The 23,172-nt window shown below is 38.4% G+C and overlaps 3 protein-coding genes, 1 non-coding gene and 1 pseudogene across 4 annotated transcripts; all 5 read right to left on the bottom strand.

Annotated features, from left to right (window-relative positions):
* Nucleotides 1-3,853: 3,853 nt before the first annotated feature.
* On the bottom strand, nucleotides 3,854-10,780 carry LOC114550239 (histone H3-like; annotated as a pseudogene).
* LOC114550238 (histone H2B 1/2) lies at nucleotides 5,849-6,332 on the bottom strand. Its single transcript, XM_028570881.1, has one exon. The coding sequence runs from the start codon at nucleotides 6,314-6,316 to the stop codon at nucleotides 5,942-5,944; it is 375 nt and encodes a 124-aa protein (XP_028426682.1). The 5' UTR covers nucleotides 6,317-6,332; the 3' UTR covers nucleotides 5,849-5,941.
* Nucleotides 10,781-13,810: 3,030 nt separating the features above from the next.
* On the bottom strand, nucleotides 13,811-14,599 carry LOC114550237 (histone H2A). Its single transcript, XM_028570880.1, has one exon. It carries the CDS (start codon nucleotides 14,565-14,567, stop codon nucleotides 14,181-14,183), a length of 387 nt encoding a protein of 128 aa, XP_028426681.1. The 5' UTR covers nucleotides 14,568-14,599; the 3' UTR covers nucleotides 13,811-14,180.
* Nucleotides 14,600-16,156: 1,557 nt separating this feature from the next.
* LOC114550236 (histone H1-like) lies at nucleotides 16,157-17,057 on the bottom strand. The gene has a single exon (XM_028570879.1). The coding sequence runs from the start codon at nucleotides 17,024-17,026 to the stop codon at nucleotides 16,388-16,390; it is 639 nt and encodes a 212-aa protein (XP_028426680.1). The 5' UTR covers nucleotides 17,027-17,057; the 3' UTR covers nucleotides 16,157-16,387.
* A 4,206-nt stretch (nucleotides 17,058-21,263) lies between these two features.
* trnae-cuc (transfer RNA glutamic acid (anticodon CUC)) lies at nucleotides 21,264-21,335 on the bottom strand. Its single transcript has one exon. It is a non-coding gene; the product is annotated as a tRNA-Glu (tRNA).
* Between the last annotated feature and the right edge of the window lie 1,837 nt (nucleotides 21,336-23,172).

Consider the following 23,172-nt stretch of genomic DNA (forward strand, 5'->3'; position numbering starts at 1 on the left):
GTGTCATTTCATGATTTCATCAATATGTGTATGTGGCATCACAGGCACACATTCATTCATTTTGTAATGGTACATTTTCACCAAACTTAAATGTCAACCATTCAATTAGCCAGCCTTTTGTGATGATAACACAAACAATTCTCAAGGTGTGATTAGATGGCTGTGTGAACACAAAGGACCTTTTGTTATTATAACCATCCAACCACCACAGTATTTTGGTATGATACCAAGGCTGTTTAACCTGCTGCTGCTCATTTTGATCACGCAGGTAGGCCTACCTTCATGTGCGTGCATGTACAAATAATTGTAGTAACCCACTTTTTTTTAGTAAGAATTTTATTTATATCAAAGTAAAACACAACACAGCAGACCTTAGAGTGGAAAGATAAACTTAAGACCTGTTTACAAAAGTAGAAGGCATGCTAAATAGTGAAGTTAATACAACATTAAAAAGTGCAAGTGCAAGAATAACTATTTACGTGCTTGTATCATACAAGATAAAACACATACAATTAAAGTGGCAAGAGGCATTTTAAGCAGTAGCCTCATGCCATCATTATATGCCACATTGAGTTTCTGCATACTGCTTTTTTTGTTTGTGGTCTTCACAGACGCATACTAAATTTGCGATTCAGCATATTAGCTTGTGCATATATCATGCAGTACTGTCTATGAATGCATATGTATTACGATTGCATATGAACTTTTAGCCAAGTGCACGTATGTAGGCCTCCATATGAGCTCCTGCGTGCCTGGGTGCCGCGCAGGAGACTCTCCATCCAGTGAGCCTTGAAGCGCTTCATCTCTTCCTCTCTTGACACCAAAGCTGAACGCTCCTCAGCCTCTGTTTTGGCTTATTTCTTCCACATTTTCCATCTTTGATCATTTCCTTATTTATTTATTTTTTATTTTGAGCTTGCTGGGATGTCTTATTTTGTAAACAGGACAAACTGCGAGCGGAAGCCGTTTGAGCTCTGTATCTTGTATGCTCGTTTCTGATTGGACGATCACAATTACGCTCTATCTCACCAATGAGCGGCCAGCTATGAGCCGTTAGTGACTATATAAAGAAGGTTTCGGCCGGTTTTCTACTCTACGTAATATCTCAAACTTAATTATGTCTGGAAGAGGCAAATCCGGTGCACCTTATGAGGACTCTGAATGCATTTTATGAAGGACTATTTGCGCTATATGCACTTTTAATAGCCCAATTTGCACAATTGTCTCTGGTATTTGTTTTCTCTTATAATGTGATATTTAACGTATAATTTGTAATTTTGGAGAAAAAAAACAAAACAAAAAAAAAAAAACATTGTTGTTTTGTATATTGTGATGTTTGGTGTATAAACTGTAATCTTGTAAAATGTAATAAAAGTTTAAAAAAAAAAAAAAGAGAAGCAAATCTGGTGTAATACCTGTATTGTTGACAAGACTATCAGAGAAACAAAAGGAACTTTTACAAATAATCATATGTATTGTATGCATCAAGCTTTGGAAAACAAGATGCTGTATGGTTATTCAACAAACAGCCATAAATAGTGACGATGTGTGCAAACAAGTGCTCGCTGAGCTCAGGAGAAGAACCATGGACAAAAAACAGCTCCTACCTTGGGACACTTTTAACCTGTAAACTACAGCACTTTATTAAAAGACTCTATGCACTTTATAAATATCTCTATGCACTTTATGAGAGGCTCTAGGCACTTTTCACTTAAGCTAGGTTTTGCACATTTTATTTTATTAGTTATATTTGTTTAATTCTTGTATGGTTTATATTTATGTCAGATAGCCTACTGTATGTTTAAATGTATACATTGTAATTTGTAAAAACCTAATAAAGCTCTTTAAAAAAAAAAAAAAAAAAAAAAGAAACAGGTTGTTGTTAAAAAAAAAAATTGTTTTTCTTGATTTTCTAAATTCTACGATGGCTAAGGAACTCTTTTGATGACTTTTGTAGGGCTGCATGTCAACAAAAAACGTACAAAAATGTCAAAAGCAAATTTACAAAAAGGTGACAAATGTCTGAGAAAGCCACGAAAACGTTGGAACGAAAAAAACAGAAATTAGGAAAAAAGTTACCAAAATGTTTCAAAAAAAGAAAAGTGATATGCAGTAACAAAAGCATGTCAATAAACTCTCCATGTCTGGCCCTCGGTGTGATCCTCTTTTTCCAGTGTGGCCCTCTGGGAAAATGAGTTTGACACCCCCTGGCTAATATTGTGTGCACATTTCTTTTTTTAACCAACCGGGCCATTTATTTCCGGTTCTTTATTAGGAGCTGAGAGGGAAATTTGGCCTACTTAAGTTTCTCCGGAAGAACAGCCAAGGAACCATGATAGGTCTTTTGTTTATGTTGATTCCCAGAAATTTGATGTCTTTGTGGGAGAGGGAGAGGGGTGTGTGTGGTCATCCTGGACCTCCTAAAGTTCACAATGATCTCTTTGGCTTATTGCTTGTTGTAGTGAAAGTTCACTACAGTTTTTGAGGAAAATATGAATTGTTTTTACATAAAACTTCTCCGCAATCAAATGTTTAAAAACCACTAGACCTATGTAATAATATATTTGTTGAGTTGTTACATTAAGGATTTGGTGCGTAACTTGTTGACATTAATTAACATCACTTTACTGTAATGCCATCTTTAAAACCCTCAAAAGATTACACTTATACACCTATAACGATAATACAATATCCAAAATCTAAAAACATTTCTAAACTCATATCATGATATCGATATAATATATATATATATATATATATATATATATATATATATATATATATATATATATATATATTATATATATATATTTCACAGCCATACCGTAATGACTTGATATTATGAAAATTCAAAATCAACAACAAAGAGAGATTCAATTTTTTGTTGATTTTGAATTTTTTTTTTTACCGGAAATGCAGCGGCTCATACTCTCTCGCTTGACTAAGAGATCAGAAAGGGGCGGGTTGGGCTGAGGCTGCCTGTCTTCAACTACGTCCGCAAGAGGGCTTTAAATTCTCGACGCTCTCCGCCAGTGTTCATCGGTTATCAAACTAGATTTTGACAGAATAAATCACACATTTCTTCTTAAAGAGCCTATTTTCTATAACCTCTGACCCCTTAACTTGTCATTATTTTCCTTGCGTTTATGTGCTTAAGAACTCTTAAATCAGATTAAGTTTTTTATTTTTTATTTATTGAACATAGATACACTACACCGGTGTGATGTGCGATACCAAGTAATACCCAGGCTGGTATTGCTGATACCGATGCTTTATACGTATTTTATTTGTAGTGTTTACTGATCATAAATTCTTTATGTAGTCTATAAATCCGATTTTGGCTCGATTTATCAGAAGCTAAACCAGTGCACTGTGCTTCTTACAGTACCCCCAGTACTATAGTGCCGTGTAACATTTTGTACATACAATTACATGAGCAGAAGCAAAAGCACTTTCTACTCAAGTATACGAAATTTGAGTATTTGCTTTCTAATGTAATTATAATTACTTAACTCGTGGTCTTTACCCTTTGTGGTCCTTCGGGTCCTTGTGACCCAAAAGTACAAAACAAGGGTTAATACAGCACCTTAGTGCTTGTTTGTACAACATTTTGGCCAGCTTAAACGGTGTTTAAATGTGCTCTAGAAACGAACTCATATTTACTTTACAAGAGACCGGGTTTAGAGAGCCATTCTCAACAAAATAAACGGAAGTACATAACCCTTGTGTTGTCCTTTGGGTCCCGGTGACCCGAAGGACAACACAAGGGTCAAAATTGGCGTAGTATTAACGGATAGCTACCTGCATACGAATATGGAAGAGGAATAAGGATCATAGCTCTGAGTTGGAGGTGTGGTGGCTCTTAAAAGAGCCGTTGGGTTGCTTTGAGCGGTCAGGGAAGTTTAAGCCCTCTCGCCGCGGATACGACGGGCCAGCTGGATGTCTTTGGGCATGATGGTGACCCTCTTGGCGTGGATAGCGCAGAGATTGGTGTCCTCGAAGAGGCCGACCAGGTAAGCCTCGCTGGACTCCTGCAGAGCCATGACGGCGGAGCTCTGGAAGCGCAGATCGGTCTTGAAGTCCTGAGCGATCTCCCTCACCAGGCGCTGGAAGGGCAGCTTGCGGATCAGCAGCTCGGTGGACTTCTGGTAGCGACGGATCTCTCTCAGAGCCACGGTACCGGGCCTGTAACGGTGAGGTTTCTTCACTCCGCCGGTGGCCGGGGCGCTCTTACGGGCAGCCTTGGTGGCCAGCTGCTTCCTGGGAGCTTTGCCTCCGGTGGACTTACGAGCGGTCTGCTTGGTTCTTGCCATTCTGCTTCACTTCACTCACGAAAAGTAGCTGTGAATCTGGAGCGCCGGTCTCTGATTATATAGCCAGAGCCGGCGCAGAGGCGACGCTGATTGGTCCAATGTTTGCACGTGCTACAGAAGCTCAGCCATTGGACAAAAGGAATTTGAAAATTCAAATGTACCCGCTCATTTTAATCTATTGTTTTGTACTTTTCTAAAGCTTTGGGGTACTTACATAACAGAAAAACACACTTATTTTAGAGTTTTTAAATACTATTATTAAGTAGTCTGTTTTATTTTCCATCTTATTCTTATTAATTATGGCATTTTATACCTGTTTTTATTTCCACTCTCTGTTTTCTCTAATTGTAAAGCACTTTGAGCTGCTTTTTTTGTATAATATGTGCTATGTGGATACCGTTTCTTATAATTATTAATTTTAAATGCAGTGAAATAACTCAAATATCGGCATAAATTGTGCAATACTAAATGTGTGACTATACATACTAGGACATGTATAGGCTACATTGGAGTGTGGAGCTTTACATAAACTTAAAAAATAAATCAAAAACAGCATAAATGTGTATGAGAACTGGTGTGTAAACAATACAATATGCATGTTATACTGTATTTAAGACATGAGAGATTATTCCTAAATATTTAGTAATTGAAATAAACTCATTTGTATCTCAGAAACTGGAATACAGTAATTTGGCTGAGCACTGCGTTCACTCACTTTACATTTAATGTGTTTCTTCCACAACTAAACATTTAATATTTCAAACAAAAATCCTGCTAGTCCTATTATCTGGCTCTACACTTTATTCTCTCTTATAAGACAGTATAAATTCATAGTATGCCGGTTATAAGCACATATCTGTTTAAGCTGCTACTTAACAAACGTACAGTTTAGATCACATTATCTGGTTTGCACACTGCTGAAAAGATTTCAAGTTTTTGAAGCACAATGAAAATATAAAGTCTTTAAAGATGTGTTTGTACACCGAGTTGTTGCCTCAAACACACTGCTTTATGTGAAATAACGGTTTACTTTTTGCATGATTAAAAAAAAATGTAACCTGCTTCATGGCACTTCTTAATTCCTCTTTAAGCATGTTCTGTGAAATACTTAGTTTCAGATTATTACAGTAGTCACACAATCAAAAGCAGTTTTAGCAGGATCATTAGGGACTTCGTTTTTAATTTACAAGTTTGTAAGCGAGCAAGACATTTACATAAAGTCTTTAATCAACCAGTGATTTTTTTGTGTTTAATAGTTGAGATAAATGATTATCCCTGGATATGGCAGCATGATCAACATTTTTATTTTACACATTAAAAAAATTCTAGGTCAGGCAGATTATTTTTGAAACACTGAATTTAACTTCCCTGCTGGAGCTGCTCCCCCCGCGACCCGACACCGGATAAGCGGACGAAGATGGATGGATATGGATGAATTTAACTCAGCTTGTTGTCGGCAGACGATGGCCGTATTCGCAGAGATCATATTTCCAATTATATACATATACAAAAAAAAAAAATATATATATAAGCGAAAAGCATGCTTAAATGAAACGTTGCTCTTAGAGAAGAAGTGTGTGGCTCTTAAAAGAGCCGTTGGTTTGATGGGATTAAGGCAGCGGGACGGTTTACTTGGAGCTGGTGTACTTGGTGACGGCCTTGGTGCCCTCAGACACGGCGTGCTTGGCCAGCTCGCCGGGGAGCAGCAGCCTCACGGCGGTCTGGATCTCCCGGGAAGTGATGGTGGAGCGCTTGTTGTAGTGAGCCAGACGGGAGGCCTCACCGGCGATGCGCTCAAAGATGTCGCTCACAAAGGAGTTCATGATGCCCATGGCCTTGGAGGAGATGCCGGTGTCGGGGTGGACCTGCTTCATCACCTTATAGACGTAGATGGCGTAGCTCTCCTTCCTGGTCTTTCTCCTCTTCTTGTCCTTCTTGCCGGCGGTCTTTGCCACCGCCTTCTTGGATCCCTTCTTCGCTGCTTTCACTGCTGGTTCAGGCATGGTAACAATCCTGGTATTCACCGACAATTGTGTGACGAATTCGCTGCGCTGTTCCTTCTTAAGCCCCGGAGATGCAAATTTCGCTGTGCGGTTCCCACTCTCCCATTGGCTGGCTGTTAGCGCGTCAGAGCGTATCTATGCGGAAGTCTCACTCCGCTGTTTTTCTGGTTTAATTGAATTGAATGGAGCTGCATTTTAAGCGCGGAGAGCAAAAAGACAAATTTACAAGGCATTAGTGACATAGGTGTGTGATTAGCAGAATTGTCCACACATTTTAAACACATTTTAAATAGTAAACTGAAAACTGTAAATAAAAAAAAAAATATATATATATATATATATATATATATATATATATATAAACTCAGAATCCATTTGGGTTTGGTGATTATAAATTAAGTGTGTAAACATACAATAATATGTGCAATAATAATCCAACTTTACAGTCTGATCTACTCAAGCTAAATCTAAATGGACATTCTTATTTATACCTTTCACACCTAATCATAGACCCCATTTTTAATCATAATTAAAATGTATAAGTGTATCAGGCCCTATGCTGGATAGTTATTATAGATCCCACATACTTTCATTCAGCTACACACTGTCAAGCGTGGGCTACTGTTCTGTTCATGCAGGAGCCGGAAAATGTCTGAAACAGTGTCACTAACCAGATCCTATATCTTCACAGAGATACCGGTAAATGGAAAGCCTGTGTTCTTGCTGTGCTCACAGCACCTTCCAGTGCTCAAAGAATATAACATTCAGACTTCCTTTTTCCTCTCCTGACCAGAATAAATATACAGTATAAGACATATTTTTGAAATTACACTTATTTTTCCTATAGGATAACTCGTCTGTTTTGTCAACAGATTGTTTATTATGTACTTGTAACCCTTTTCACTAAAAGATGAACTTTATTTAGAGTTGTTATGTATTGGTTAGTGGTTCGACTTAGACACAAAAACATAGAAAAATAGGGTCCAGGTTGAAAGAAAACAGTAGTTACCCTTTAATCATCTAAGTGACCACATGCATAGCACAAATGATGAAGGCCAGGGCTGTTTTAGAAAATGTAAACACCTTTTAATTAAATGCAGCATATTACAACCTCATTCAAAGGGACAAAAGGGGATTTAATAGACAATATTTAAAAACGTTAATTTTGCATTAGCAAAATGTATTAAATAACTATGAAATTGACACCCGTTGAGCCTCAATTAATGTCACAATTAAAATATCCAACTACAGAAAGTGTCACAGTCCTAACCTACAATGTAGTTTATGTGTAACAGTCTTGGTTGTCATTGTTTTAATTGACCCAAGACTTTACTCCAGAGCCGGCCCGACCCATAATAAAAACTAAGCGGCTGCTTAGGGCCCCATGGCTACCAGAGGGCCCCCAAGAGCGCTTGAAATGTCCCACAATAGAGCTCATAACAAGAGCCGGTCTATATAAAGATAGTGTTGCTAGGTCTCACATTAGTCTTGAAATGCTTATTTGTACATTATGAGTGCTTACATTAATATTTACAATACACAAGTTGGTTTAGTGCCAAGTGCAGTGGCAGCATGTTACACAGACTACGTTTACATGCAGCCAATAACATGTTCAAAACCGGAATATCAGCAATAACCCGGTCGCGCACGGCCATGTAAACACCGGAAAAAACACGAATATGCTCATATTTCGGTTTTTAAAAACCTGAATATGCTACCTGGGTTACCCCTTTTCTAACCCGAAATTTTGGTCATTTAAACGCGTATCGGCATATCCCCATCAAAAGGAACATTGATTTGTATTCTATTCGCAAGGAATATCTTGGTCTTTTGAGTAGAGGAACTTCTTGTATGCGCCAGAAAACATAGTTATAATAATAATTATATACTATAATAATATAGTTATATATATATATATATGTCAATGCAGAAAACCTGTTCGCAGTATACCGGAAGTAAACAAGAAGTAGAGGTAAACATGGCGAGACGCAGCACAGCACCACACTTTTGGAGCGAGGAGGAAACCAGTTTCTTTATTAGTTTGGTGAAAACCAGGAATATAATGTCTTCTGTTGACGGCAGAAAGTACCGAGATAGTGAGATTCATAAGAAGGTGACCGAAAAGTTACGTGAAGCAGGGTTTGTCCGTACATCCAGACGCTAACCGTGCGTCGCCGTTTACATCGGGATATTGCCGATTGATTACAGATTCCATGTATACAGGAGTAACTCTCTCTACTCACACATGTAAACAGGTTTTTCCAAATGTTTCACAAACCCGAATCGTGACCTTAACCCGACCATAACCCGAAAATTGACAGCTTGTAAACGTAGTCACTGTGGAGAGTCCCCAAACCAAATCCTGCTTAGGGCCCCCAAAAGTCTTGAGTCGGCCCTGCTTTAATCCCACCAATTTTGGGAACCATGAATTAATCAAACAAATTATTACTATTTATCTGCTTTTATACATTATTTAACCCTCCGGTTGTCCTCGGGTCAAATTTGACCTGTTTTCAAAAAGTTCCTATGTCAGAAATTTGGGATTCTTTCAATCAAATTGTCAAAAAAAAAATAACGTGGATGCTTCCATATAACGCTCCTCACAAGTAAAATAAATTATCAGTACTTTGATTGAATTTAGGTGTTTTACTCAATTATGTAGGATTTCAATTTTTTTTTTATAAAGGAACGTTGAAGGTGACAAAAATATCCAATAAAACGCAGAAAAAAAATCAACATAAACTTCGTAAAAAGTGACCAAACTTGGAATAAAGAACAGTGACAAGACATCTGGGGAAAAGTGTCTTAAAACAGACGACCAAAAAAAGGTTTGATTTTAGATTTTGACCCCAAAAAAACAAACCCTCGTACTGTCGAAGGGGAGACAACACAATGGTTAAACATGTCTCACTCCATTTGCTCATATGTTATTACATTTGTGAAATACAGTTGTCACTTTTACACAAGGTACTCAATTTCCTATGTATAGTGATATAATTTCTCTAATGTCTTGTGTGTGAACATTTTATGTTAAAGGACTACTGTTTCTAACACCGAGCTGACCAGTTCAGACATTTCACCACATCATTGACCCCGTTGACCGTGCATATATGGTACAACATTTACTTTTTCATCCACCAGCCAAAATACTAGTGAATGTTCACATTTTACCAGCCATTCAATCGATTGCCATTGTTTTTTGCCTGAGGGAGTGAAGCAAATCTAACAGCCATTTGTATGTTTTCCATAAAGTTTTTAATAAAGTTTTTGAAAGAAGCCACTTTAAAATTTTACTTGCCATCAAAGAATTAAAACCAAGATGTATATTACCACATGTAGTTAAGGGATTGTCAAATAGTCTTCAATTAAAATGGTCAGAAATGAGTAAGCGCTATGGTTTGTGCTCCTCCCTCCATTGATGTAAAAAGTAGTGATGTACCAAAGTATCGATATTTACAATCCCAACGTCTCCTGCTCTCGTATAGATTCTCATATAAAAATATCGATATTTAAACTCCGTAATTTGGAGTGAATGTTTATGTTATCATAATTAACTTGTCACCTGAAAAGTCTAATTATATCCGGTTAGGGGAAGGAACTACTTCTCCTTCCGCCGGTCAGTTGTGTGTGCGCTGCGGCTCTGTGACGGCAGCTGCAACAGCCCATTTCCCGCTACGTAGACTGCAGAGTGACTATGGCTGTAAAGACAGCAGTGACGCTGTGTGTGGACATGCTTTTATTTGTGTGTAATTTTCAACCCGTTTTACTGTACAAGTCTGAGATTATCTTTATAATTAAATAAGAGTAGTTTGTCATTATGCAGCAGCATACATTAAAACATTTGTCACATCACACTACAAATAAAATACGTAAAGAGTATTGGTATCGGCAATACCAGCCCGGGTATTACTTGGTATCGGATCGAATAGGAAATAAGTGGTATTGTACATCACTACAGTTCAGTAGTGTAGTGTATTGTATTTATGTTCAATAAATCAAAACGATATATAAATGATCTGATTTATGGACTATATTAGAGTTCACGAACAATAACATCTTATCTGATAAGAGGTTATAGGAAATAGGCTCTTTAAGAAGAAGTGTGTGGCTCTTAAAAGAGCCGTTGGGTTGTCGTTAGATCAAGTCGTTGATTTAGCCTCCGAAGCCGTACAGGGTGCGGCCCTGTCTCTTCAGAGCGTAAACCACATCCATGGCGGTCACAGTCTTCCTCTTGGCGTGCTCGGTGTAGGTGACGGCGTCACGGATCACGTTCTCCAGGAAGACCTTGAGCACACCGCGGGTCTCCTCGTAGATGAGACCGGAGATACGCTTCACTCCGCCGCGGCGAGCCAGACGGCGGATGGCGGGCTTGGTGATGCCCTGGATGTTATCACGGAGAACTTTACGGTGACGCTTGGCGCCTCCTTTACCGAGTCCTTTCCCTCCTTTTCCGCGTCCACTCATTCTGTCAGAGTCTAGTTTGTTAACTGATGTCCAACAGCGGAGAACGTTAAAATATAAAGCCCATCTGCGGACGTAGGTGAAGACAGGCAGCCTCAGCCCAGCCCGCCCCTTTACTTCCTCCTCTTTACAAGCCAATGGCTGCCTTTCCGGTTCAGAAAAAAACCGTTAAGATTTAAATTTAAACGTGCGTGACGGATAAATTTTATGGATGATTCAATCTTTTACAGTTTGATTATACTGTAAAACTAAATCGGAAGGGTCATGTAAGGTTTTGGCAATGAACCAGTTGATAAAAAGTCTTAATTATAATAGTAATGTCATTATGATACAGTTAACATCTTCAAACTCTTCTTCTTTTGTTAGAATTACAAAATCAAATCAGCTCCTTAAAAAAACATGTTTACCAAATATGCACCACATATAAGATTTACAGATTTTGAAACACACTTTTTCACAGATTAATTCAGATATAGGGACCCTCTTTTAATTGTGTTATTTAGTTCAAACATGTGAAACATGTGTTAATAAATATAACTAAAAGTTGAACATGAAGACTTTTTACTGAAGACAGTAAAAGATGAGTGTTGTAGTTCATGTAGGCCTATATGTAAATAACTGAAAAGCTGTGTGTGAAAAACTGCAATGATGTGTAAAAAGTTAAATGAGGAGAGTAAAAGTAAAGCGCTGGTATCTCAAAACATACTTTAATCCCTTTCCATCTACTGCATTTACAAAGTGGACATTTAATTTTGTCATGTCTCCAATGCTACTTTATCTTGCATCCTGATTCTAATAATACATAGTAAAATAAAAACTTCAGTCAAGCCAAAGAGCATATTGGTTCAAGAGATAAACTGTGATTAACATACACAAAGAGATACTGGACCCCTTCACAGACCGATCACAGCCGGTCACTGTTGGTAATCACACCAGATGGACTGTGACACACAGACACACATTCATAATTTACCCATGTCCCCATAGAGAAGAACCGGTACATCACAAACACACGTATTAAAGGTGTCATAGGCTACGTTCACACTGCAAATCTTAATGCTTAATTCTGAATTTTTTGCTCAGATCTGATTTGTTGTTTGGCTGTTCACATGACCTTTTAAAATGTGTCCTATATCAGATTCCAGTGTGAACTGTTTGTGGTTTCGAACTGACCCGCATGTGCAAAAGAACAAGAACAATGACATCAGACGCAGCACGCTTGTTGCACTAAAGTTAGGGAGGTTATGGAGGAACTCAGCATTTTCGCCTTTATTTCAAAACTGTTTAATGGCAGCCGAAACATTAATGAGCATACACTAATCAGGTCTAACACCTCCCTCTCCCATTTAAAGTTTTTAATGTCACTGTCTGTCTCGGGCTAACTCCCGCTGGAGCATAATTGTGACAAATGTCAATGTAGATTGACGTAAAAGTCGCATTAAATCCACCTCAGTTGTTCACACTGCGGCCGCATTGAAATAAATCAGACCTGGGTCTGATTCAGGAACACATATGAAAGTGGTCAAAAACTGAAATTTGAAAAAATCTGATCTGGGCAAGATTTGAGTGTTCACACGACTTCTGAAGAAGTCTGACCTGGTCACTTGACCCCAAAAAAAAAATCAGATTTGGGCCACTTTTGTCTGCAGTCTGAATGTAGCCATAGAAAACATTCACAAAATCAAGCGATCTGTTCTGTTTGTGTGATGCAGACGATGAGCAACCTGAGGTCACAACAATGGTCCTTACAAATGGGTGTGGTTGTTTTAGATCAATGGTCTTCAATGTCTTTTAGGCCAAAGACCCCTTACCTTTGTTGCATATTAATGAAACTGGGCAAACAACAACTTGTAGGGCGACCTAAAGCATTTTTTAAATGGGGCATACAGAACAAAGCTATTAAAATATATAATTATCATGTTTATGTTAACATACATGTGGACGACAGTGCATCTTTAAGCTTAACTGAATCTGGATGGTTGCTTTAGTAAGTAAGCAAGCCTCTCATCAATGTGTATTTTCAGACATCTTTTATACTTTTGTGGGAAAAAAACTCAAAAAATGATGCTCAGCCTGCAGTGACTGTGAGTACCTCCTGTTAAAGATCTCAGGTTGAGATAGAAAACAATTGGTGTTCACTTGCCGCCATCTTGAACATGCACGCACAAATAACAAAGAGGCAACTTCCAGCCTCTTGTCTCTGTTGTCTATCTGGATTTTAACCGTAGTTTACACCATAAACTCAAAATGAGTCCCCCCTTCCTTGACCTTCGTGTTTTGTTGACTCTGGCCACGATATGTGTAGTAATAATAATAATAATAATAATAATAGCTATTTATTTTCCTCCATAACTATAGCACAAACATACAAATTGCCATTTAATGTTGTATATTTAATACTTTGACACCAAGTTAACTTTTAAGAAACTCCAATAACAGAATAATAATAAAATATATTGATCCCAGACGAGGAAAGTCAATTGTTGCAGCAACAGAGAAAAGTACAAATAATAGAATAAAAACAGAATATATCCGTATTATTGTAATGTCTGTTCAAAGTTTTCAATGTTTATCTGTTACTTATAAATTGAGTCATAGGCATTTAAGTTTGGGCACTGCCATTATTATTTAACTTTTATTCAGTGGGTTTTAACCTTCAATCCTACATCTTCCTTATTATTCATTGTGTCGCAGCCCAGCTCGTTGTCTGACATAGGCTGAGAAAAGCAAGTTCATTTCAACAGAAACAATAAAATATAACACAAATCAAACATTAAAACCAAAAATACAGCTGCTGTCATGGCACAAATGTCCCCATTTTAATGATCAGTATATTTCATGCAATTTACTTACTGTAAACCACTTTGTGCTGCATTTCTTGAGCGGCTATACAAGATTACTACTGAAAGTATTTAACAATAGTTTTATTTACTTTCCTATGAGATGTAAAAGGAGCAACACAACAAGGACTATTCTGCTATTTGGGATAAGTAGGTAGTTTTAAAAAAAAAAAAAAAAAAAAAAAGCCCATAGTTTAACTCTACAGAGCTGTGATTCTACCAAGACACCATTTAGCATCAGTTATGATTGAATTAACCAGTGTATTGGATGGTTCTTCGTGTCATGGGGACCCGTGCCTGTTCACGTGAAACGACAGCACATAGTAGGCGGGGGTAACCAGGGGACCCGAGGCTCAACGCCAGGACAATGCAAAAAGTGTACAATAAGCTGAACGGGTCCCTGGGACCCGAAGGACAACGCAAGGATTTAATGTAAACATTTAGTATATGGTTAACATCGTGTGGCAGGTTAAGCGGTTTGAACTCGTTAGGAATTTGCGCTTTGGGAAGGAGTGGGTGGCTCTTAAAAGAGCCTTTGGTTGGTTGAGGAGCAGTACGGAGCTTTACTTGCTCTTGACAGCTTTCTCGGTCTTCTTGGGCAGCAGGACGGCCTGGATGTTGGGCAGCACGCCTCCCTGAGCGATGGTCACTCCGCCCAGCAGCTTGTTGAGCTCCTCGTCGTTGCGGACGGCCAGCTGCAGATGGCGGGGGATGATACGGGTCTTCTTGTTGTCGCGGGCAGCGTTTCCAGCCAGCTCCAAAATCTCAGCGGTTAGGTACTCGAGCACCGCCGCCAGGTACACCGGAGCTCCGGCACCCACACGCTGAGCATAGTTACCCTTCCTCAGAAGCCTGTGGACACGGCCGACTGGGAACTGGAGCCCGGCACGGGATGAGCGGGTCTTGGCCTTTGCTCTGGCCTTGCCACCGGTTTTTCCTCGTCCAGACATTTTCCAAATTCCTCGATTAATCACAGATTGCGAGAATCAGAAAGTAGAATAACTCGACGTTGAGAGAGCCCGGGTTATATAGCGATCATCTGGTCGTTCATTGGTCAGGCACAGCAGTACGGTCGCCCAATCAGAGGACTCGACGTCACAGCCCTACATGCTCTGTGACTTGCCTTCACAGAAATGTGTGTGTATGTATACTGTGTACAAGCAGAAAACGTATAGTACAATAACATAGTATAAAATAATAAAAATAAAGTAAAAAATAAAAAAAATACAGTAAAGCACAAAAAGAAATAATAATCAACAGCATAGCATAAAACATTGAGGAAATGTGTAATATTATTTTTAATAAGGATTATGCCTGCTAAAATCATGTGCATTACGATTAAACAGTTTAAATTTGTAAGAATGAAATTGAACTTAACTTAAGCTGAAATAATCGCATCTAAGTTACTGTCGTAAACTGCTCGAAACTGAGCAGATCTGAATGATAAATGATAAAGAACTTAATTATTTAATCAACTTAGTCTGTCTGTCTGTCTGTCTCTCTTTCTGTCTCATTGACTTTCTGTCTGTCTGTCATTAATGTAAAGGCAGCATTTCACTGTTAGTTGGTTGAACTGAAGTTCTTTTTGACCTATAAACTAATGATTATTTTCATTCTGAATAAATTTGCATTTATTGATTGATTGATTGATTGTTTTGGTTTGTAAAAAATAGTGAAAAATTGGTGTCACAAGTTCTTTTAAATCTTAATCCATTAAACCTTTAAATCTCCCTCTACTACTACTAACTAAGCTGTCAAATACATGTAGAGGAGTAGACGTTTAAATCGGTCAGAGAACATGATAACCTCAATATGTACTGAAGTACGATACATAGGTAAATGTACACTTAGTTACATGTCACAAATGACAGCATACCTTATTCATGCAATCCTGTAATGTACTATTAGCAGCAAATTGTACTTACAAGTATCAAAAGTACTATGGTAATTATGTGTAAGTGTTATGTAATTATAGAATATTATATTAATCTGTTTTTATTACTAGCAAATGTGTTTGCAATATTTAGTTAGGGCACATTTTAGATACTTTGAATCCCACTGGATAGTTTAGTCGCACAGTACTGCATCATATAATCTAGGCATCTTGTGTTTTTTTTTTTAAATAACCATTACCTGTAATCATAAGATAAATGTAGTGCAGTAAAAAGTACAATATTTGCATTAAAGATGTAATGGAGTTGAATTTGCATTAGAGATGTAATGGAGTTGAATTTACATAAGATGGAAATACTCAAGTATAATACAAGAAGTCAAAAGTGTACTTTAGTAAATCTACTTTCCACCACTGTTTAACCATTAAGTGTAATATAGTATATGCTTTCCACTATTTTACACAGGACTTGATTTACTATATTATTACTTTAACTTCTCATAAGGTTTTGCTACCTGTTTATCACTGCATAATTATTTAACATAGATGTACATTCACTACATGCCTGTTTAGATTGCATCTTAGTTCACTTTTCAATAGGTCTACCACAAATATGAATTTTATGCCATGTTTCATCACCAGTTTTTTAACTTTTATTACACGCATCTAGGTCTTAGATTCTTATTTTTAGTTGCATATCTTGTCCAATCCTCATGTTTATAAGGGCTGGTTCTCTGTAATGGTTTGGCATTTGACAATACATTTAAATAACGTGCTGAAACAACCACACATACACAGATTCAGGAAAAGGGCTCTTTTTGGTGGATTTTGGTGGCTCTTAAAAGAGCCGTTGGTTGAGTATGTTCAAATGTGAAGAGTTTACTTCTTTGCTGGTTTCTTGGCTGCAGCTTTCTTTGCGGGTTTTGCCGCTTTGGGTTTGACGACCTTCTTGGCGGCTTTCTTGGGTGCAACCTTCTTGGGTGCTGCCTTTTTGGGGGTTGCCGCCTTCTTGGCCACCTTCTTAGGGCTCTTTGTAGCCTTCTTGGCCGCAGGTTTCTTCGCCTTCTTGGGGGTTGCCTTGACCGCTTTTGGCTTTTTGGCGACGGCAGTCTTCTTGGCGGCTGCTGGCTTCTTAGCGGCGGCGGGCTTCTTCGCTGCCGGCTTCTTGGCTTTGGCTGCGGGTTTCTTCGCTGCTACCTTCTTGGGCTTCTCAGCGGGCTTGGCTGCCTTGAAGGACCCGGAAGCCCCGGTTCCCTTGGTCTGGGTGAGAGCTCCTTTCAACACCAAAGCCTTGATGGCGCGCTTGACGTGGGCATTGTTGTGCTCTACGTCGTAGCCCTTGGCGCCCAACTCCTTCTTCAGAGCCACGTAGGAAATACCCTTGCGTTCCTTGGAGGCGGCGACAGCTTTCAGGATGAGCTCGGCGGCGCCGGGACCGGACTTCTTGGCCGGCTTGGCTGCTTTCTTCCTGGGGGACTTCGCCGGGGCCGGTGCAACTGCTGGAGCGACTTCTGCCATTGTGTGATATCGAATAATCTTCTCGAGTAGTCTGTGGTGACTGGTACCGGACTCACAGCAAAGACAGACACTTAAACACACCATGAGAACCGTGGAGACTCAACCCAGCCTGCAGCTCACCAGTGCAGCAGGAATACTGTGCCACTTGTGTTTTCTCTTCACCAATAAATGTATAAAATACACATCTGGAGGAACAACTAAAGTGTTAAATTTAAGGGAACTGATAGCAAAGGAGTTTCTCTTCACATGTGAGTCCAATTTAGCGTTGCAGATGTTTGTTTATTGATAAGGAAGGCTTTAAACCTGCCATAACTACTGCCGTGTGAGGCACCGCTGCGGGGTTTTTCCTTCTCATTTCTCTCTTAAATTCTTTAAAATACACCGCAAGTTCACTAAAACCAGTTAGATAGTGAGAGCACATATTTGTTTAGAGACTTGAGGTAAAAAATATATATTCCTGCTATTATATCTGTAAGAAACAGAGGTTAGTTTGGCATCTGCAAACACACTCAAAAGTTCCTTGGTACTTCACAGCTGCCATGGTGGAAAGTCAATTTCTGTCATTTGTTTTATTCTGCTTTAGATTTCATTTATAGGTGAGACGACCAAAACGTATTTTTCAGTCATTAAAGTTAATGCACATGAAAGGAATATCTTATTTCACATTTTCTATTTACTTTGAGAATATCTGTTCATCTATTCTGCAGCAACCCAGTATGAGCTGTTTATGTGGCCCAAGGCCTGTATACAGTTGGAGTGAATGACATTATATAATTATACATATATACACATATATGTATATATCTGCCATGATAATGTGTAAAGGGTCAACGTATTGCTTTAATGTGTATCATGCATTTATTATGTGTATACATACATTATATTTATTACATTACTTAGGCCTTTAAACCTCCCAACTACTGCCGTGTGAGGCAGTGCTGTGGGTCTTTGCTTGTAATCTCTCTCCCAAATGCTTTAAAATACAACAGAAGTTCACTTAAAAGAGTTTGAAAGAGAGAATACATAATTGTTCAGAGACTCCATTTAAAAACAGTCAACTCTTGCAAATATTGTTTCATTAAAAGACCTGGTTTTGGGATCTGCAAACCCACTCATGTTGGGATTTAGGCCACTGGCTGAGTTTAACACTTCTACACATCCTGACACAGTGTGTTTAGCAGTCTCATTTCTGATAGAACCACATTGATTAGATTAGATTAGATCATATTAGGCCTACAATCTCAAATGTGTTAGACAGCTAGATGTAACACTGTAAGGACACAAAGGCTCTTACACAGCCCCTAACTCATTAGGTCACAGATTAGCTCCCACACACTGTCAACACCAGACTTCATTGTTTAAGCTATATTCTTGTTCATTAACTTTTACAGACTTTAAAAACAAACAAATTATGCAATTAGGAAGAGACGCCTCCACACAGGGTCTAATAACATATTCAATACACATATTTTGGTTAAATAGCTGTCATGGTGTCATACTTTATATACAAATACAACCATAAATGTCCGAAAGGAAATTGAGTAAAATAAGCAGCGGTGGAAGAAGGATTCAGATCCTTTACTGCAGTAAAAGTACTAATACCTCACTGTAAAAATACTTTGTTACAACTAAAAGTCCTGCAGTGAAAATGTTAATTCTGTAAAAGTGTGTATGTATCATCAGGAAAATTAAAGTATTAAAAGTAAAGAACCACCCTCACTTTTAGAAAGTGTAAAGTATCCAACCAGTTGTGTGTTTAATGGTCTCATCATCTCAGCGTGACTTGTAGTCCGTTATATTGTCGGCTAGTTTACTTTAGAATCAGACATCAGATTTATAAACTACATGTGTTCTGTGTGCAGGAATCTTAATGTGTAAAGTAACTAAAGCTGTACAAGATGAATGTAGTGGAGTAACTAAAGTACTGTAACTAGTAACTAAAGCTGGAACAGATGAATGTAGTGGAGTAACTAAAGTAACTAGTAACTAAAGCTGTAACAGATGAATGTAGAGGAGTAACTAAAGTAACTAGTAACTAAAGCTGTAACGGAAGCAGAGTAGAAGTAGAAAGTGGCATGAAAAGATAAGACTCAAGTAAAGTACAAGTCAACATTTGGACTTAAGTGCAGTACTGGAAAAGGAAGAGAGGTTGACCCAGGGACAGCTGGCGGCAAGACAGCTGACGGCAAGACCTTGACGGCGATGTCAAGAGGACAGGCCACGCTTGGGGACAGCTGAGGCTTGCTCAGAGCTGAGATGGCTGGAGAATCTTTGTAGGGGGCCTATGCAGTAGGCCTATATGATAGGGCCTATACGCCCCAGTAGGGTATCCATTTTAAGAGACTAACCTAACCTAGGGGAAAATAGGCGGAAGAATCGCACTCAGTTGCCAGTTTTTACTGTATACCTCCCTTTGTAAATGTTAGATTAGATTAGATTCAACTTTATTGTCATTATGCAGAGTACAAAGACAACAAAATGAAGTTTGCGTCCAACCAGAAGTGCAAAAAGAGCAGAAAAGTGCAATGTGATATACAAAAGTATCAGGGGCGTAGCACAAATTCTGGGCCCTGTAGAAATGCATTTTCTATGGGCCTCTCCTCGCATCCACAGCTATTCATTCTAGCATCTTTTTGGGCCCTCCTCATATGAGGGCCCTGGGTACTGCAAAGTATAGACAGGAATAGACAGGTGGTGCATAGACAGGACAAGAAATATAGTGCAGTGTGGACAGTATCATACAGTTGGTTTACAGAAGGTGGTTTAGTAATATAAATATATAATATAACTTAATTATTAGAATTATAAATTAAATATAAATATATGCAGTGTATTAGCAGTTACCTTATACAAGCAAACTATGACTATGTAATATGAACAATGTATGAACAACATGTACAAATATAATGTAGTTGTCCTGTACATATGTAATACACTTAGATGCAGGTTTGTGGGATGTATCATTTGAAAATATTATTCATAACATTTAAATAAAAAATCATACATAAAACACTCAAAATGTAAGTAATCAGCTGGGGGAATTTCATGGTAACATCTCTTATTTTTACTGTCGGTCTAGCCTTAAAGAGACATACCAGACCACAGTGCTTTGTGAGTCAAATTAATTACAGTCTCCATGTATATTAGGGTTAGGCATTTTTTGTATTATTTACTCATTTATACTTTTATTTCTCTTAATATTTCCACATTTATTTTCTTATAATTTGAGAGACTTATTCTTTTTCATGGCACTCCTATTGCTCCATACACGGCTGACTCTTAATTACCTGGATGTCTTGATACATTTTCTTGAGCTTAATTCTAATAAAACAGAAGTCCTTGTTGTATTACAGAACGGATACTGCCATCTAGTGGTCACCTGCCACAACATATACAGCCTGTTGCAAGAAAAACTTGTCTTGTTTTGAATTTTGAGCAGCTTAATAAAGATTCGATAAAGAACTTGTCTGTTATCTGATTTATTCATGATACGCATATATGGAATCAAGCCGTGCACAAGTCGCAGCAAGTGCAGGAGTTGACTGCCAAACAATATGCAAGCACACACTTAAATATTGTTCATAATGAAGCAGGGACAAAAATGGGAGGATACAGGACAAGATGCATCTGTTCATCTTGGCTAGCCACTATGTGACATAATAATTTACATCTAAAGGTAACAAGACTCATAAACCAAAGGCAGTAAACGAGTCTTCTGGAATCAGTCAAGATACCGATAGGTAGCCTACAGGTGGCTCGAAAGCAAATAGTAAAAAACTAACAGAGATGCACAAGCTAACCATCCACCCTCCAAAATGTACAACCAGCATCACCTAAGGTCTGAGGGGAAATTTAATGAGTGCAACTTCACAACAGAAACTTCACAACAGAAACTTCAACAATCTGAAAACTGGCTGGGGGAAGAAGAAGAAGAAGAAGAAGAAGAAGAAGAAGAATGCCTTTATTTATCCAGCGAGGATAAAGCAACTGTAGGTTACTCTGTTAGTAGGCTACAGTTGCACACACATTAAACACAGGCCTTATAAGAACCATATAGGCATGAATTACAAACATGCTCAGGACCTATACATGCTATCACACTAATGTGTTGGGGGTTTGATGCGTGGCTCACCTTGGCACACTCCACTACTTCGGTAGTGTGACAGTGTGACAGGCGACCCTCCGGTTCCTAACCCAACTGCCTATGGACTAAGCTACTGCCATCCACAAAAACGAGTTCCCTGACCGGGAATCGAACCCGGGCCGCGGCGGTGAGAGCGCCGAATCCTAACCACTAGACCACCAGGGACACACGCACCTAATCGACTAATATATATGGTGCAGGGCTGATGAGGAAATAAACGGGAGGCAGGTATGGCTGCAGCGTCCCATGTCAAGCCATCCCGTCTCATGCCGAGGCGTGTCCAACGGTAAGTTAAAAATACAAATAAAATTATTTTCCAGATGGAGATACGGGTAAGTTCATTGGAAGTAGGCCTACATTTCCAGAAGTGCTGGGTAGCCTACATGACGCATACAATTTTTTTTTCTCTTTCGCGCAGGTCATGTTTGAAAGACGCATGATTACCAAATTTCTCTCTCATATTGCTCCTCATAACCACTGAAAATAATTTCTTGGAGTTGTTATGTAAAAACAAAAAAAATGTCCCATGACTAATTGCAATGAAGATGTTACACAGCAGCATCTATTGATGGACTGCTCTAGAGCTAAAGAGGTCTGGGACGAATTAGGAGTGTATGGTGTAAATATTGATCTTTCATATAAATCTGTCATGTACTGTATAATGGAAGAAAAACTACCAGAGAAACACAAGGAACTATTACAAGTAATCATATGTATTGTTTGTTTTAAGCTGTGGAAAACTAGATGTTGTATGACTATACAACAGACTGTTATAAACAGCGATGAGGTGTGCAAACAAGTGATCACTGAGCTCAAGAGAAGAACTATGGACAAAAAACAGCTCCTTCCTTGGAGCACTCTGACCCTGTGAACTACAGCACTTTATGAAGACTTTGAATGCACTTCATGAAAGACTATTTGCACTGATACGCACTTTAATAGCCCAATTTGCACATTTGCCTCTAGTGTCGTTTACATTTTTTTTTTTTTTTCTTTTCTTTTCCTCTCTTTTGGTATATTGTGATGTTTAATGTATAACTTGTAATTTGGTAAAAGCATTGTTTTATTGTATATTGTGATGTTGTTTGGTGTATAACCTGTAATTTTGAAAAAATTTAATAAAGCTCTTTATAAAAAAAAAAGATAAGAACCGAGACGCCCCAACCGGCTGGTTTACTCATATTGTTTATGTTACTGCACATGACCTGACATTATATATATATATATATATATATATATATATATATATATATATATATATATATACTGTTAGTATCTGTTAGTTTTTTGCCATTTGCACACATACTGTATACAGTATGTGTGCAAATGGCAAAAAACTAACAGAAATGCACAAGCTAACCATCCACCCTCCAAAATGTACAACCAGCATCACCTAAGGTCTGAGGGGAAATTTAATGAGTGCAACTTTATTTAGAATTTTAAATAAAACAAACTTTAAACAAAATGTTGTGGGTTTTTCTGGTTTGGGGCCTCTAAAATCCATCTGAAACAATCTGAAACAGTCTTTGCTTCAACTGCTGATAATTCACCGTTAAACTATGAGGCCATTATCTGTGATGAATAACCACAAGAAGATATTGCTTCATTTTAACAAGGTCGAAAAGCACCGCTGTATAAGATGTCAGATTGCAGTTTGTTACACCAGGTTACTAAGAGCACCTTTACCTGATCTGGATCTGATTCAAAATCCCACTGAGCAGTTTAGACATGTTCTGCGGAGCCAAGTTCAAGTTCAGAGAGCAATAATAGTCCCACTAATTAAAACATTAACGGGGCAACCCCTAGCTAGTGTGTGTACATTAGATTAGATTCAACTTTGTCATTGTGCAGAGTACAAAGACAACGAAATGAAGTTTGCGTCCAACCAGAAGTGCAAAAAGATCAGAAAAGTGCAATGTGATATACAAAGTATAGACAAAAAATATAGTGCAGTGTAGACAGTAGTATACAGCTGGTTTACAGAAGGTGGTTTAGAGTAATT

This window comes from Perca flavescens, chromosome 23 (genome assembly GCF_004354835.1).
Source record: "Perca flavescens isolate YP-PL-M2 chromosome 23, PFLA_1.0, whole genome shotgun sequence".
NCBI classification, from domain to species: Eukaryota; Metazoa; Chordata; class Actinopteri; order Perciformes; family Percidae; genus Perca; species Perca flavescens.